This window comes from Salvelinus fontinalis, chromosome 1 (assembly GCF_029448725.1).
Source record: "Salvelinus fontinalis isolate EN_2023a chromosome 1, ASM2944872v1, whole genome shotgun sequence".
NCBI classification, from domain to species: domain Eukaryota; kingdom Metazoa; phylum Chordata; class Actinopteri; order Salmoniformes; family Salmonidae; genus Salvelinus; species Salvelinus fontinalis.
The window spans coordinates 1,562,362-1,581,659 of NC_074665.1; the positions used below are offsets into that span (position 1 = coordinate 1,562,362).

General features: G+C 37.5%; 1 protein-coding gene across 1 annotated transcript in view; it reads left to right on the plus strand.

Annotated features, from left to right (window-relative positions):
• egln1a (egl-9 family hypoxia-inducible factor 1a) overlaps positions 1–18,890 on the plus strand; it is a 95,765-nt gene extending 76,875 nt beyond the window's left edge. The window contains exons 3-5 of the mRNA XM_055935050.1: positions 14,247–14,383; positions 15,725–15,792; positions 17,541–18,890. Of these exons, the coding sequence (XP_055791025.1) occupies positions 14,247–14,383; positions 15,725–15,792; positions 17,541–17,596 (261 nt within the window). The 3' untranslated portion in view covers positions 17,597–18,890. The remainder of the gene's footprint in view (positions 1–14,246; positions 14,384–15,724; positions 15,793–17,540) is intronic.
• The last annotated feature ends 408 nt before the right edge of the window (positions 18,891–19,298 follow it).

The following is a 19,298-nucleotide window of genomic DNA, read 5'->3' on the forward strand; positions in this document are numbered from 1 at the left end:
GTAGAGAGCAGCCTATCATATCGTAGTATTATACATGTGTAGAGAACAGCCTATCATATCGTAGTATTATACATGTGTGTAGAGAGCAGCCTATCATATCGTAGTATTATACATGTGTGTAGAGAACAGCCTATCATATCGTAGTATTATACATGTGTGTAGAGAGCAGCCTATCATATCGTAGTATTAACATGTGTAGAGAGCAGCCTATCATATCGTAGTATTAACATGTGTAGAGAGCAGCCTATCATATCGTAGTATTATACATGTGTGTAGAGAGCAGCCAATCATATCGTAGTATTATACATGTGTAGAGAGCAGCCTATCATATCGTAGTATTATACATGTGTAGAGAGCAGCCTATCATATCGTAGTATTAACATGTGTGTAGAGAACAGCCTATCATATCGTAGTATTATACATGTGTAGAGAGCAGCCTATCATATCGTAGTATTATACATGTGTGTAGAGAGCAGCCTATCATATCGTAGTATTATACATGTGTAGAGAACAGCCTATCATATCGTAGTATTATACATGTGTAGAGAGCAGCCTATCATATCGTAGTATTATACATGTGTAGAGAGCAGCCTATCATATCGTAGTATTATACATGTGTAGAGAACAGCCTATCATATCGTAGTATTAACATGTGTAGAGAGAGCAGCCTATCATATCGTAGTATTATACATGTGTAGAGAACAGCCTATCATATCGTAGTATTAACATGTGTAGAGAGCAGCCTATCATATCGTAGTATTATACATGTGTCTAGAGAACAGCCTATCATATCGTAGTATTAACATGTGTGTAGAGAGCAGCCTATCATATCGTAGTATTATACATGTGTAGAGAGCAGCCTATCATATCGTAGTATTATACATGTGTATAGAGAGCAGCCTATCATATCGTAGTATTATACATGTGTCTAGAGAACAGCCTATCATATCGTAGTATTATACATGTGTATAGAGAGCAGCCTATCATATCGTAGTATTATACATGTGTGTAGAGAGCAGCCTATCATATCGTAGTATTAACATGTGTAGAGAACAGCCTATCATATCGTAGTATTATACATGTGTAGAGAACAGCCTATCATATCGTAGTATTAACATGTGTAGAGAACAGCCTATCATATCGTAGTATTATACATGTGTAGAGAGCAGCCTATCATATCGTAGTATTAACATGTGTGTAGAGAGCAGCCTATCATATCGTAGTATTATACATGTGTGTAGAGAACAGCCTATCATATCGTAGTATTAACATGTGTAGAGAGCAGCCTATCATATCGTAGTATTATACATGTGTCTAGAGAACAGCCTATCATATCGTAGTATTAACATGTGTCTAGAGAACAGCCTATCATATCGTAGTATTATACATGTGTGTAGAGAACAGCCTATCATATCGTAGTATTAACATGTGTGTAGAGAGCAGCCTATCATATCGTAGTATTAACATGTGTAGAGAGCAGCCTATCATATCGTAGTATTAACATGTGTAGAGAGCAGCCTATCATATCGTAGTATTATACATGTGTAGAGAACAGCCTATCATATCGTAGTATATACATGTGTGTAGAGAACAGCCTATCATATCGTAGTATTATACATGTGTGTAGAGAACAGCCTATCACATCGTAGTATTATACATGTGTGTAGAGAGCAGCCTATCATATCGTAGTATTATACATGTGTAGAGAACAGCCTATCATATCGTAGTATTATACATGTGTAGAGAGCAGCCTATCATATCGTAGTATTATACATGTGTAGAGAGCAGCCTATCATATCGTAGTATTAACATGTGTAGAGAGCAGCCTATCATATCGTAGTATTATACATGTGTAGAGAGCAGCCTATCATATCGTAGTATTAACATGTGTGTAGAGAACAGCCTATCATATCGTAGTATTATACATGTGTGTAGAGAGCAGCCTATCATATCGTAGTATTAACATGTGTAGAGAGCAGCCTATCATATCGTAGTATTATACATGTGTGTAGAGAACAGCCTATCATATCGTAGTATTATACATGTGTAGAGAACAGCCTATCATATCGTAGTATTATACATGTGTAGAGAACAGCCTATCATATCGTAGTATTATACATGTGTGTAGAGAACAGCCTATCATATCGTAGTATTATACATGTGTGTAGAGAGCAGCCTATCATATCGTAGTATTAACATGTGTGTAGAGAACAGCCTATCATATCGTAGTATTATACATGTGTAGAGAGCAGCCAATCATATCGTAGTATTAACATGTGTGTAGAGAGCAGCCAATCATATCGTAGTATTAACATGTGTGTAGAGAGCAGCCTATCATATCGTAGTATTAACATGTGTAGAGAGCAGCCTATCATATCGTAGTATTAACATGTCTAGAGAACAGCCTATCATATCGTAGTATTATACATGTGTGTAGAGAACAGCCTATCATATCGTAGTATTAACATGTGTAGAGAACAGCCTATCATATCGTAGTATTATACATGTGTAGATAACAGCCTATCATATCGTAGTATTATACATGTGTAGAGAGCAGCCTATCATATCGTAGTATTATACATGTGTAGAGAACAGCCTATCATATCGTAGTATTATACATGTGTGTAGAGAACAGCCTATCATATCGTAGTATTATACATGTGTGTAGAGAACAGCCTATCATATCGTAGTATTATACATGTCTAGAGAACAGCCTATCATATCGTAGTATTATACATGTGTAGAGAGCAGCCTATCATATCGTAGTATTATACATGTGTAGAGAACAGCCTATCATATCGTAGTATTATACATGTGTGTAGAGAGCAGCCTATCATATCGTAGTATTATACATGTGTCTAGAGAGCAGCCTATCATATCGTAGTATTATACATGTGTAGAGAACAGCCTATCATATCGTAGTATTAACATGTGTAGAGAACAGCCTATCATATCGTAGTATTAACATGTGTGTAGAGAACAGCCTATCATATCGTAGTATTATACATGTGTAGAGAGCAGCCTATCATATCGTAGTATTATACATGTGTAGAGAACAGCCTATCATATCGTAGTATTATACATGTGTGTAGAGAGCAGCCTATCATATCGTAGTATTATACATGTGTAGAGAGCAGCCTATCATATCGTAGTATTATACATGTGTGTAGAGAACAGCCTATCATATCGTAGTATTATACATGTGTGTAGAGAGCAGCCTATCATATCGTAGTATTATACATGTGTAGAGAACAGCCTATCATATCGTAGTATTAACATGTGTAGAGAGCAGCCTATCATATCGTAGTATTATACATGTGTAGAGAACAGCCTATCATATCGTAGTATTATACATGTGTAGAGAGCAGCCTATCATATCGTAGTATTAACATGTGTAGAGAACAGCCTATCATATCGTAGTATTATACATGTGTGTAGAGAACAGCCTATCATATCGTAGTATTATACATGTGTAGAGAACAGCCTATCATATCGTAGTATTATACATGTGTGTAGAGAACAGCCTATCATATCGTAGTATTAACATGTGTAGAGAACAGCCTATCATATCGTAGTATTATACATGTGTGTAGAGAACAGCCTATCATATCGTAGTATTATACATGTGTAGAGAACAGCCTATCATATCGTAGTATTATACATGTGTGTAGAGAACAGCCTATCATATCGTAGTATTATACATGTGTAGAGAACAGCCTATCATATCGTAGTATTAACATGTGTAGAGAGCAGCCTATCATATCGTAGTATTAACATGTGTGTAGAGAACAGCCAATCATATCGTAGTATTATACATGTGTGTAGAGAGCAGCCTATCATATCGTAGTATTATACATGTGTGTAGAGAGCAGCCTATCATATCGTAGTATTAACATGTGTGTAGAGAACAGCCTATCATATCGTAGTATTATACATGTGTAGAGAGCAGCCTATCATATCGTAGTATTAACATGTGTGTAGAGAGCAGCCTATCATATCGTAGTATTATACATGTGTGTAGAGAACAGCCTATCACATCGTAGTATTATACATGTGTGTAGAGAGCAGCCTATCATATCGTAGTATTAACATGTGTAGAGAGCAGCCTATCATATCGTAGTATTAACATGTGTAGAGAACAGCCTATCATATCGTAGTATTAACATGTGTAGAGAACAGCCTATCATATCGTAGTATTAACATGTGTGTAGAGAACAGCCTATCATATCGTAGTATTAACATGTGTAGAGAGCAGCCTATCATATCGTAGTATTATACATGTGTGTAGAGAACAGCCTATCATATCGTAGTATTAACATGTGTGTAGAGAACAGCCTATCATATCGTAGTATTAACATGTGTAGAGAACAGCCTATCATATCGTAGTATTATACATGTGTGTAGAGAGCAGCCTATCATATCGTAGTATTAACATGTGTAGAGAGCAGCCTATCATATCGTAGTATTAACATGTGTAGAGAGCAGCCTATCATATCGTAGTATTAACATGTGTAGAGAACAGCCTATCATATCGTAGTATTATACATGTGTGTAGAGAGCAGCCTATCATATCGTAGTATTATACATGTGTGTAGAGAGCAGCCTATCATATCGTAGTATTATACATGTGTCTAGAGAGCAGCCTATCATATCGTAGTATTATACATGTGTGTAGAGAACAGCCTATCATATCGTAGTATTATACATGTGTAGAGAGCAGCCTATCATATCGTAGTATTAACATGTCTAGAGAACAGCCTATCATATCGTAGTATTATACATGTGTGTAGAGAGCAGCCTATCATATCGTAGTATTATACATGTGTGTAGAGAGCAGCCTATCATATCGTAGTATTATACATGTGTCTAGAGAGCAGCCTATCATATCGTAGTATTATACATGTGTAGAGAGCAGCCTATCATATCGTAGTATTATACATGTGTCTAGAGAGCAGCCTATCATATCGTAGTATTAACATGTGTAGAGAACAGCCTATCATATCGTAGTATTAACATGTGTAGAGAGCAGCCTATCATATCGTAGTATTAACATGTGTAGATAACAGCCTATCATATCGTAGTATTAACATGTGTAGAGAACAGCCTATCATATCGTAGTATTATACATGTGTAGAGAGCAGCCTATCATATCGTAGTATTAACATGTGTAGAGAGCAGCCTATCATATCGTAGTATTAACATGTGTGTAGAGAACAGCCTATCATATCGTAGTATTATACATGTGTGTAGAGAGCAGCCTATCATATCGTAGTATTATACATGTGTAGAGAGCAGCCTATCATATCGTAGTATTATACATGTGTAGAGAACAGCCTATCATATCGTAGTATTATACATGTGTGTAGAGAGCAGCCTATCATATCGTAGTATTATACATGTGTGTAGAGAACAGCCTATCATATCGTAGTATTATACATGTGTGTAGAGAGCAGCCTATCATATCGTAGTATTAACATGTGTAGAGAGCAGCCTATCATATCGTAGTATTAACATGTGTAGAGAGCAGCCTATCATATCGTAGTATTATACATGTGTGTAGAGAGCAGCCAATCATATCGTAGTATTATACATGTGTAGAGAGCAGCCTATCATATCGTAGTATTATACATGTGTAGAGAGCAGCCTATCATATCGTAGTATTAACATGTGTGTAGAGAACAGCCTATCATATCGTAGTATTATACATGTGTAGAGAGCAGCCTATCATATCGTAGTATTATACATGTGTGTAGAGAGCAGCCTATCATATCGTAGTATTATACATGTGTAGAGAACAGCCTATCATATCGTAGTATTATACATGTGTAGAGAGCAGCCTATCATATCGTAGTATTATACATGTGTAGAGAGCAGCCTATCATATCGTAGTATTATACATGTGTAGAGAACAGCCTATCATATCGTAGTATTAACATGTGTAGAGAGAGCAGCCTATCATATCGTAGTATTATACATGTGTAGAGAACAGCCTATCATATCGTAGTATTAACATGTGTAGAGAGCAGCCTATCATATCGTAGTATTATACATGTGTCTAGAGAACAGCCTATCATATCGTAGTATTAACATGTGTGTAGAGAGCAGCCTATCATATCGTAGTATTATACATGTGTAGAGAGCAGCCTATCATATCGTAGTATTATACATGTGTATAGAGAGCAGCCTATCATATCGTAGTATTATACATGTGTCTAGAGAACAGCCTATCATATCGTAGTATTATACATGTGTATAGAGAGCAGCCTATCATATCGTAGTATTATACATGTGTGTAGAGAGCAGCCTATCATATCGTAGTATTAACATGTGTAGAGAACAGCCTATCATATCGTAGTATTATACATGTGTAGAGAACAGCCTATCATATCGTAGTATTAACATGTGTAGAGAACAGCCTATCATATCGTAGTATTATACATGTGTAGAGAGCAGCCTATCATATCGTAGTATTATACATGTGTAGAGAGCAGCCTATCATATCGTAGTATTAACATGTGTGTAGAGAGCAGCCTATCATATCGTAGTATTATACATGTGTGTAGAGAACAGCCTATCATATCGTAGTATTAACATGTGTAGAGAGCAGCCTATCATATCGTAGTATTATACATGTGTCTAGAGAACAGCCTATCATATCGTAGTATTAACATGTGTAGAGAACAGCCTATCATATCGTAGTATTATACATGTGTCTAGAGAACAGCCTATCATATCGTAGTATTATACATGTGTAGAGAGCAGCCTATCATATCGTAGTATTAACATGTGTAGAGAACAGCCTATCATATCGTAGTATTAACATGTGTGTAGAGAACAGCCTATCATATCGTAGTATTATACATGTGTCTAGAGAGCAGCCTATCATATCGTAGTATTATACATGTGTCTAGAGAGCAGCCTATCATATCGTAGTATTATACATGTGTAGAGAGCAGCCTATCATATCGTAGTATTATACATGTGTGTAGAGAACAGCCTATCATATCGTAGTATTATACATGTGTCTAGAGAACAGCCTATCATATCGTAGTATTATACATGTGTAGAGAACAGCCTATCATATCGTAGTATTATACATGTGTAGAGAGCAGCCTATCATATCGTAGTATTATACATGTGTGTAGAGAGCAGCCTATCATATCGTAGTATTATACATGTGTGTAGAGAGCAGCCTATCATATCGTAGTATTAACATGTGTGTAGAGAGCAGCCTATCATATCGTAGTATTAACATGTGTAGAGAACAGCCTATCATATCGTAGTATTATACATGTGTGTAGAGAGCAGCCTATCATATCGTAGTATTATACATGTGTGTAGAGAGCAGCCTATCATATCGTAGTATTAACATGTGTGTAGAGAGCAGCCTATCATATCGTAGTATTATACATGTGTGTAGAGAGCAGCCTATCATATCGTAGTATTAACATGTGTGTAGAGAACAGCCTATCATATCGTAGTATTAACAGGTGTGTAGAGAACAGCCTATCATATCGTAGTATTAACAGGTGTGTAGAGAGCAGCCTATCATATCGTAGTATTAACATGTGTGTAGAGAGCAGCCTATCATATCGTAGTATTAACATGTGTGTAGAGAGCAGCCTATCATATCGTAGTATTAACATGTGTGTAGAGAGAACAGCCTATCATATCGTAGTATTAACATGTGTAGAGAGCAGCCTATCATATCGTAGTATTATACATGTGTAGAGAACAGCCTATCATATCGTAGTATTATACATGTGTGTAGAGAGCAGCCTATCATATCGTAGTATTATACATGTGTGTAGAGAGCAGCCAATCATATCGTAGTATTATACATGTGTGTAGAGAGCAGCCTATCATATCGTAGTATTAACATGTGTGTAGAGAACAGCCTATCATATCGTAGTATTATACATGTGTAGAGAGCAGCCAATCATATCGTAGTATTATACATGTGTCTAGAGAGCAGCCTATCATATCGTAGTATTATACATGTGTAGAGAGCAGCCAATCATATCGTAGTATTATACATGTGTCTAGAGAGCAGCCTATCATATCGTAGTATTATACATGTGTAGAGAACAGCCTATCATATCGTAGTATTATACATGTGTAGAGAGCAGCCTATCATATCGTAGTATTATACATGTGTCTAGAGAGCAGCCTATCATATCGTAGTATTATACATGTGTGTAGAGAGCAGCCTATCATATCGTAGTATTAACATGTGTGTAGAGAGCAGCCTATCATATCGTAGTATTATACATGTGTAGAGAGCAGCCTATCATATCGTAGTATTATACATGTGTAGAGAGAACAGCCTATCATATCGTAGTATTATACATGTGTAGAGAGCAGCCTATCATATCGTAGTATTATACATGTGTGTAGAGAGCAGCCTATCATATCGTAGTATTAACATGTGTAGAGAGCAGCCTATCATATCGTAGTATTAACATGTGTAGAGAGCAGCCTATCATATCGTAGTATTATACATGTGTGTAGAGAGCAGCCTATCATATCGTAGTATTAACATGTGTAGAGAACAGCCTATCATATCGTAGTATTAACATGTGTGTAGAGAACAGCCTATCATATCGTAGTATTAACATGTGTAGAGAACAGCCTATCATATCGTAGTATTAACATGTGTAGAGAGCAGCCTATCATATCGTAGTATTATACATGTGTAGAGAACAGCCTATCATATCGTAGTATTATACATGTGTGTAGAGAACAGCCTATCATATCGTAGTATTATACATGTGTAGAGAACAGCCTATCATATCGTAGTATTATACATGTGTCTAGAGAACAGCCTATCATATCGTAGTATTATACATGTGTCTAGAGAACAGCCTATCATATCGTAGTATTATACATGTGTAGAGAGCAGCCTATCATATCGTAGTATTATACATGTGTAGAGAACAGCCTATCATATCGTAGTATTAACATGTGTAGAGAGCAGCCTATCATATCGTAGTATTATACATGTGTAGAGAACAGCCTATCATATCGTAGTATTATACATGTGTGTAGAGAGCAGCCTATCATATCGTAGTATTATACATGTGTAGAGAACAGCCTATCATATCGTAGTATTATACATGTGTCTAGAGAACAGCCTATCATATCGTAGTATTATACATGTGTAGAGAGCAGCCTATCATATCGTAGTATTATACATGTGTAGATAACAGCCTATCATATCGTAGTATTATACATGTGTAGAGAGCAGCCTATCATATCGTAGTATTAACATGTCTAGAGAACAGCCTATCATATCGTAGTATTATACATGTGTGTAGAGAACAGCCTATCATATCGTAGTATTATACATGTGTGTAGAGAGCAGCCTATCATATCGTAGTATTATACATGTGTGTAGAGAGCAGCCTATCATATCGTAGTATTATACATGTGTAGAGAACAGCCTATCATATCGTAGTATTAACATGTGTCTAGAGAACAGCCTATCATATCGTAGTATTATACATGTGTCTAGAGAGCAGCCTATCATATCGTAGTATTATACATGTGTGTAGAGAGCAGCCTATCATATCGTAGTATTATACATGTGTGTAGAGAGCAGCCTATCATATCGTAGTATTATACATGTGTCTAGAGAACAGCCTATCATATCGTAGTATTATACATGTGTCTAGAGAGCAGCCTATCATATCGTAGTATTATACATGTGTCTAGAGAGCAGCCTATCATATCGTAGTATTATACATGTGTGTAGAGAGCAGCCTATCATATCGTAGTATTATACATGTGTGTAGAGAGCAGCCTATCATATCGTAGTATTAACATGTGTAGAGAGCAGCCTATCATATCGTAGTATTAACATGTGTCTAGAGAACAGCCTATCATATCGTAGTATTAACATGTGTAGAGAACAGCCTATCATACCGTAGTATTATACATGTGTAGAGAGCAGCCTATCATATCGTAGTATTAACATGTGTAGAGAACAGCCTATCATATCGTAGTATTATACATGTGTAGAGAGCAGCCAATCATATCGTAGTATTATACATGTGTAGAGAACAGCCTATCATATCGTAGTATTATACATGTGTCTAGAGAACAGCCTATCATATCGTAGTATTATACATGTGTAGAGAACAGCCTATCATATCGTAGTATTAACATGTGTGTAGAGAGCAGCCTATCATATCGTAGTATTATACATGTGTCTAGAGAACAGCCTATCATATCGTAGTATTATACATGTGTCTAGAGAGCAGCCTATCATATCGTAGTATTATACATGTGTGTAGAGAGCAGCCTATCATATCGTAGTATTATACATGTGTCTAGAGAGCAGCCTATCATATCGTAGTATTAACATGTGTAGAGAGCAGCCTATCATATCGTAGTATTATACATGTGTGTAGAGAGCAGCCTATCATATCGTAGTATTAACATGTGTAGAGAACAGCCTATCATATCGTAGTATTATACATGTGTAGAGAGCAGCCTATCATATCGTAGTATTATACATGTGTAGAGAGCAGCCTATCATATCGTAGTATTATACATGTGTCTAGAGAGCAGCCTATCATATCGTAGTATTATACATGTGTAGAGAGCAGCCTATCATATCGTAGTATTATACATGTGTGTAGAGAGCAGCCTATCATATCGTAGTATTATACATGTGTGTAGAGAGCAGCCTATCATATCGTAGTATTATACATGTGTGTAGAGAACAGCCTATCATATCGTAGTATTATACATGTGTGTAGAGAGCAGCCTATCATATCGTAGTATTATACATGTGTGTAGAGAACAGCCTATCATATCGTAGTATTATACATGTGTGTAGAGAGCAGCCTATCATATCGTAGTATTATACATGTGTGTAGAGAGCAGCCTATCATATCGTAGTATTATACATGTGTAGAGAACAGCCTATCATATCGTAGTATTAACATGTGTCTAGAGAACAGCCTATCATATCGTAGTATTATACATGTGTCTAGAGAGCAGCCTATCATATCGTAGTATTAACATGTGTGTAGAGAGCAGCCTATCATATCGTAGTATTATACATGTGTCTAGAGAACAGCCTATCATATCGTAGTATTATACATGTGTCTAGAGAGCAGCCTATCATATCGTAGTATTATACATGTGTCTAGAGAGCAGCCTATCATATCGTAGTATTATACATGTGTGTAGAGAGCAGCCTATCATATCGTAGTATTATACATGTGTGTAGAGAGCAGCCTATCATATCGTAGTATTAACATGTGTAGAGAGCAGCCTATCATATCGTAGTATTAACATGTGTCTAGAGAACAGCCTATCATATCGTAGTATTAACATGTGTAGAGAACAGCCTATCATACCGTAGTATTATACATGTGTAGAGAGCAGCCTATCATATCGTAGTATTAACATGTGTAGAGAACAGCCTATCATATCGTAGTATTATACATGTGTAGAGAGCAGCCAATCATATCGTAGTATTATACATGTGTAGAGAACAGCCTATCATATCGTAGTATTATACATGTGTCTAGAGAACAGCCTATCATATCGTAGTATTATACATGTGTAGAGAACAGCCTATCATATCGTAGTATTAACATGTGTCTAGAGAACAGCCTATCATATCGTAGTATTATACATGTGTCTAGAGAGCAGCCTATCATATCGTAGTATTATACATGTGTGTAGAGAGCAGCCTATCATATCGTAGTATTATACATGTGTCTAGAGAGCAGCCTATCATATCGTAGTATTAACATGTGTAGAGAGCAGCCTATCATATCGTAGTATTATACATGTGTGTAGAGAGCAGCCTATCATATCGTAGTATTAACATGTGTAGAGAACAGCCTATCATATCGTAGTATTATACATGTGTAGAGAGCAGCCTATCATATCGTAGTATTATACATGTGTAGAGAGCAGCCTATCATATCGTAGTATTATACATGTGTCTAGAGAGCAGCCTATCATATCGTAGTATTATACATGTGTAGAGAGCAGCCTATCATATCGTAGTATTATACATGTGTGTAGAGAGCAGCCTATCATATCGTAGTATTAACATGTGTGTAGAGAGCAGCCTATCATATCGTAGTATTATACATGTGTGTAGAGAACAGCCTATCATATCGTAGTATTATACATGTGTGTAGAGAACAGCCTATCATATCGTAGTATTATACATGTGTGTAGAGAACAGCCTATCATATCGTAGTATTATACATGTGTGTAGAGAGCAGCCTATCATATCGTAGTATTAACATGTGTAGAGAGCAGCCTATCATATCGTAGTATTATACATGTGTAGAGAGCAGCCTATCATATCGTTGATGTGAAAGGTTGACTCCGAGTCTCCGGGTTCGTTTATCCAAAAGAACTCTTTTCCTGTTAGATTCTTCTTCTGTTTCTTCTTCTGATTCTTCTTCTGATTCTTCTTCTGATTCTTCTTCTGATTCTTCTTCTGATTCTTCTTCTGATTCTTCTTCTGTTTCTTCTTCTGTTTCTTCTTCTGATTCTTCTTCTGATTCTTCTTCTGATTCTTCTTCTGATTCTTCTTCTGATTCTTCTTCTGATTCTTCTTCTGTTTCTTCTTCTGATTCTTCTTCTGATTCTTCTTCTGATTCTTCTTCTGATTCTTCTTCTGATTCTTCTTCTGATTCTTCTTCTGATTCTTCTTCTGATTCTTCTTCTGTTTCTTCTTCTGATTCTTCTTCTGATTCTTCTTCTGTTTCTTCTTCTGTTTCTTCTTCTGATTCTTCTTCTGATTCTTCTTCTGTTTCTTCTTCTGTTTCTTCTTCTGTTTCTTCTTCTGATTCTTCTTCTGTTTCTTCTTCTGTTTCTTCTTCTGATTCTTCTTCTGATTCTTCTTCTGATTCTTCTTCTGTTTCTTCTTCTGATTCTTCTTCTGTTTCTTCTTCTGATTCTTCTTCTGATTCTTCTTCTGATTCTTCTTCTGATTCTTCTTCTGTTTCTTCTTCTGTTTCTTCTTCTGTTTCTTCTTCTGATTCTTCTTCTGTTTCTTCTTCTGTTTCTTCTTCTGATTCTTCTTCTGATTCTTCTTCTGATTCTTCTTCTGATTGCTCAGCAGGAAAGACCGTTCCCACGCCTCTTCCTACCCACAGCTCTCCTCCCTTAACCCTCCTCCACCCTAAATGTCCCAAAAGGCACCCTATTCCCTAGACTGTCACTTCTTGGTCAACAGTAGTTCATACTTAAGGGCCTAGGGAGCCATTTGGAACACAGAAGGAGGAATGGTCCTTTTCTTCTCTTTTCCAGTTCCATGTTTGTAACTGATTCAGACATATGTCCTTTAAATGGCCTTGTCATCCTTTCAAACAGTTGATTGTTGTCAGTGCTGCTATGATCTGTCTGTTGACCTTGTAGTCAAACCCATTTCTTTCTTAATTAGCTATAGCAGAGTGCTCGATCTGTCGTTCTATTGTTGTGGTCTGTTCTCACATCTTTGGGTATAGTATTTTGTTCTGTTCTAGGAACATGGGAATATTCTGATTGATTAATATGTTCTAGGAACATGGGCATATTCTGATTGATTGATTGATATTTTCTAGTAACATGGGGATATTCTGATTGATTAATATGTTCTAGGAACATGGGGATATTCTGATTGATTAATATGTTCTCGGAACATGGGAATATTCTGATTGATTGATTGATTAATATGTTCTAGGAACATGGGGATATTCTGATTGATTAATATGTTCTCGGAACATGGGAATATTCTGATTGATTGATTGATTAATATGTTCTAGGAACATGGGAATATTCTGATTGATTGATTGATTAATATGTTCTAGGAACATGGGGATATTCTGATTGATTAATATGTTCTAGGAACATGGGCATATTCTGATTGATTAATATGTTCTAGGAACATGGGGATATTCTGATTGATTAATATGTTCTCGGAACATGGGGATATTCTGATTGATTAATATGTTCTCGGAACATGGGAATATTCTGATTGATTGATTGATTAATATGTTCTAGGAACATGCGAATATTCTGATTGATTAATATGTTCTAGGAACATGGGAATATTCTGATTGATTGATTGATTGATTGATATGTTCTAGGAACATGGGAATATTCTGATTGATTGATTGATTGATTGATATGTTCTAGGACCATGGGAATATTCTGATTGATTGATTGATTGATTGATATGTTCTAGGACCATGGGAATATTCTGATTGATTGATTTGTTCTTCCAGGAACATGGGGGTGTTCTGCGTATCTTCCCAGAGGGTAAATCTCAGTTCGCCGACATCGAGCCGAAGTTTGACCGGTTGCTGTTTTTCTGGTCAGACAGACGGAACCCACACGAGGTCCAGCCCGCCCACGCTATCAGGTTAGTACCTTACCTGGTCAGGTTAAACTGACTAAAATAACAACCTGGTTAAACTGACTAAAATAACAACTTGGTTAAACTGACTAAAATAACAACTTGGTTAAACTGACTAAAATAACAACCTGGTTAAACTGACTAAAATAACAACCTGGTTAAACTGACTAAAATAACAACCTGGTTAAACTGACTAAAATAACAACCTGGTTAAACTGACTAAAATAACAACCTGGTTAAACTGACTAAAATAACAACCTGGTTAAACTGACTAAAATAACAACCTGGTTAAACTGACTAAAATAACAACCTGGTTAAACTGACTAAAATAACAACCTGGTTAAACTGACTAAAATAACAACCTGGTTAAACTGACTAAAATAACAACCTGGTTAAACTGACTAAAATAACAACCTGGTTAAACTGACTAAAATAACAACCTGGTTAAACTGACTAAAATAACAACCTGGTTAAACTGACTAAAATAACAACCTGGTTAAACTGACTAAAATAACAACCTGGTTAAACTGACTAAAATAACAACCTGGTTAAACTGACTAAAATAACAACCTGGTTAAACTGACTAAAATAACAACCTGGTTAAACTGACTAAAATAACAACCTGGTTAAACTGACTAAAATAACAACCTGGTTAAACTGACTAAAATAACAACCTGGTTAAACTGACTAAAATAACAACCTGGTTAAACTGACTAAAATAACAACCTGGTTAAACTGACTAAAATAACAACCTGGTTAAACTGACTAAAATAACAACCTGGTAACAACCTGGTAACAACCTGGTAACAACCTGGTAACAACCTGGTCAGGTTAAACTGACTAAAATAACAACTTGGTCAGGTTAACCGTATTAATTAACCTCTACAAGATCAGTGGGCCACCGTGGGATTTGGGTCATTTTCGGCAATTATCTTAAAAAAGGGGCTGATTCTTAAGAGGCTTTTAATAAAATAACAACCTGGGCAGCGACTTACAAGCACTGTCCTTTAACCTTTCCAGAACAGAAACCCTCAATCCTCCTTATAACACACCTTATAACACACCTTATAACACACCTTATAACACACCTTTATAACTGATCTTATAACACACCTTTATAACTGATCTTATAACACACCTTTATAACACACCTTTATAACTGATCTTATAACACACGCTCAACCCTCAGCCACCCTCAACTCGCAAACAGCTTATAACACACCCTCATCTGTATAACCTATATCACCTGTCTCACCTGTATCACCTGTCTCACCTGTCCAGAACTTGGTCTATTATCTCTGGTGTCTCCCTCCCAGAGATGTCAATTCTGCCCTCTTCTCTCTCCAGGTATGCCATCACAGTGTGGTATTTTGATGCTGATGAACGAGCCAGGGCTAAAGAGAAATACTTGACAGGTAACCCTTTTACTATGAGGATATCACTGTATGTACCGTAAAACTTTAATTAAATGCCCAGGCGTTTATTTACTTCAATGACTGAACACAATAGGCGCTTATTTAAAGACAGGCTTCTATTTGAGCCAGGCTCTTATTAGAGACAGGCTTCTATTAGAGACAGGCTTCTATTTGAGACAGGCTTCTATTTGAGCCAGGCTTCTATTTGAGCCAGGCTTCTATTTCCTTAATGTACACAGCTTTTTCTCAATAAAATGTTGAAAAGACCAGCACACTGTTTATTGTTCCCAGTATAAACATTATAATAACACATCTATCGCAGATCAGACTTACCAAGACTAGGCCGTCTATCGATACAGCCGTGAATTTCATGTGGTGTTTTCTTTTTGGTGGCGCCATGGCGACGATGACAGAATTATTTTACAAATGTTTTTAATGCACATGACTGTGGAAATATAATAGTTGTGTCCATGGTAACCTGGTAAACAATTTATTTAGACCTGGTGTTTATTTGAAACAGCCGTTTATTGCTGAAATGTGTGCCGATGCCCAGCTTTTAAAAAGGACAGGCGGCTGTTTGAGACTCTGCGTTTAATTCAAATTTTATGTTAAACACCTTTCCACAAACCAAGGAGAATCATCCCACTGTCAGTCTCTACTCTATGTCTGACTCTCTGTGTCTCTCTGTGTGTCTGTCTCTGTGTGTGTCTGTCTCTGTGTGTGTCTGTGTCTCTCTGTGTGTCTGTCTCTGTGTGTGTCTGTCTCTGTGTGTGTCTGTGTCTCTCTGTGTGTCTGTCTCTGTGTGTGTCTGTCTCTGTGTGTGTCTGTGTTTCTGTGTGTGTCTGTGTCTCTGTGTCTCTGTGTGTCTGTGTCTCTGTGTGTGTCTGTGTCTCTGTGTGGCTATCTCTGTGTGTGTGTCTGTGTCTCTGTGTGTGTCTGTCTCTGTGTGTCTCTGTGTGTGTGTGTGCCTGTCTCTCTGTGTGTGTCTGTCTCTCTGTGTGTGTCTGTGTCTCTGTGTGTGTCTGTCTCTCTGTGTGTGTCTGTGTCTCTGTGTGTGTCTGTCTCTGTGTGTGTCTGTGTCTCTCTGTGTGTATGTCTTTGTCTGTGTCTCTGTGTGTGTCTGTGTCTCTCTGTGTGTCTGTGTCTCTCTGTGTGTCTGTGTCTCTCTGTGTGTCTCTGTGTCTCTGTGTGTGTCTGTGTCTCTCTGTGTGTCTGTGTCTCTCTGTGTGTCTGTCTTTGTCTGTGTCTCTGTGTGTGTCTGTCTCTCTGTGTGTCTCTGTGTGTGTCTGTCTCTCTGTGTGTGTCTGTGTCTCTCTGTGTGTCTGTCTTTGTCTGTGTCTCTGTGTGTCTGTCTCTCTGTGTGTGTCTGTGTCTCTGTGTGTGTCTGTCTCTCTGTGTGTCTTTGTGTGTGTCTGTGTCTGTCTGTGTCTCTCTGTGTGTCTGTGTCTCTCTGTGTGTCTGTCTTTGTCTGTGTCTCTGTGTGTCTGTGTCTCTGTGTGTGTCTGTCTCTCTGTGTGTGTCTGTGTCTCTCTGTGTGTCTGTCTTTGTCTGTGTCTCTGTGTGTCTGTCTCTCTGTGTGTGTCTGTGTCTCTGTGTGTGTCTGTCTCTCTGTGTGTCTTTGTGTGTGTCTGTGTCTGTCTGTGTCTCTCTGTGTGTCTGTGTCTCTCTGTGTGTCTGTCTTTGTCTGTGTCTCTGTGTGTCTGTGTCTCTGTGTGTCTGTGTCTCTGTGTGTCTCTGTGTGTTTCCAGGAGCTGGAGAGAAAGGAGTGAAGGTGGAACTGAACAAACCATCAGACCTCAGCTAGTGGGAGAGGAGGAGTGAAGAGGAGTAGAGGAGAGAAGAGAGGAGAGGGGAGAGGAGACACCCCATCTACCAGCCAAGAAGTGCTATGGCCTGAGAGAGGGAGAGGCCTAAACCAAGAGAGACAGGGTGTGTGTGCGTATGTGGCAGAACAACAGACTGCAAGAGAGCAAGAGAGAGAGGGGACGGTGTGTGAAAGATGATTCAGGATCTAACCGACCCCTGAGAGACTGTCATTCTGTTGTCTATTACCATGTTCTGGTTTTGTGGTTGATTCCTTAAAGGTACAGAGTCCATACTGATGAACTCTGAGTTAACCGTATCGCGAGTGCGTCTCGGTAGCAAGGCTTCTAATTGGGACAGCTAACTTAGTTGTAAAAGGTTTAAGCAGAGGGTTCGTTCAGAGTTGGTAAGTATGGACCCACAGTGTTTTGCATACACTTGTTGTGTTGCTGCTGGTTATATGGAATAAGCTGTTTTAAGCTTTTTGTTCAATGAGATGGTGGAGGATTTTTAATAAAATGAGGAGAGGTCTCAATTAAAAAGGTTTTTGATAACGTGAGGAGAGATCTTAATTAAAAATGTTTTTGATAACGTGAGGAGAGATCTTAATTAAAAAGGTTTTTGATAACGTGAGGAGAGATCTCATTTTTAAATGTTTTTGATAAGGTGAGGAGAGATCTCAATTAAAAAGGTTTTTGATAAGGTGAGGAGAGATCTCATTTTTAAATGTTTTTGATAAGGTGAGGAGAGATCTTAATTAAAAAGGTTTTTGATAACGTGAGGAGAGATCTCATTTTTAAATGTTTTTGATAAGGTGAGGAGAGATCTCAATTAAAAAGGTTTTTGATAACGTGAGGAGAGATCTCATTTTTAAATGTTTTTGATAAGGTGAGGAGAGATCTTAATTAAAAAGGTTTTTGATAACGTGAGGAGAGATCTCATTTTTAAATGTTTTTGATAAGGTGAGGAGAGATCTCAATTAAAAAGGTTTTTGATAACGTGAGGAGAGATCTCAATTAAAAAGGTTTTTGATAACGTAAGGAGAGATCTTAATTAAAAAGGTTTTTGAAAACATGACGAGAGATCTCATTTTTAAATGTTTTTGATAACGTAAGGAGAGATCTCAATTAAAAAGGTTTTTGATAAGGTGAGGAGAGATCTTAATTAAAAAGGTTTTTGATAACATGGGGAGAGATCTCATTTTTAAATGTTTTTGATAACGTGAGGAGAGATCTCAATTAAAAAGGTTTTTGATAACGTGAGGAGAGATCTCAATAAAAAAAAAAATAACAGTATTTTTGTCTCATGTTTTATGTAGTCTTCAGTCACTGTGCTGCACAGTGAAGTGCCTATCTCCCATGCTGCTTCTCTCTCCCTCTTCTCTCGCTCTCTCCCTCTTCTCTTGCTCTCTCCCTCTTCTCTTGCTCTCCCTCTTCTCTTGCTCTCCCTATTCTCTTGCTCTCTCCCTCTTCTCTTGCTCTCTCCCTCTTCTCTTGCTCTCCCTCTTCTCTTGCTCTCTCCCTCTTCTCTTGCTCTCTCCCTCTTCTCTTGCTCTCTCCCTCTTCTCTTGCTCTCTCCCTCTTCTCTTGCTCTCTCCCTCTTCTCTTGCTCTCCCTCTTCTCTTGCTCTCTCCCTCTTCTCTTGCTCTCTCCCTCTTCTCTTGCTCTCTCCCTCTTCTCTTGCTCTCTCCCTCTTCTCTTGCT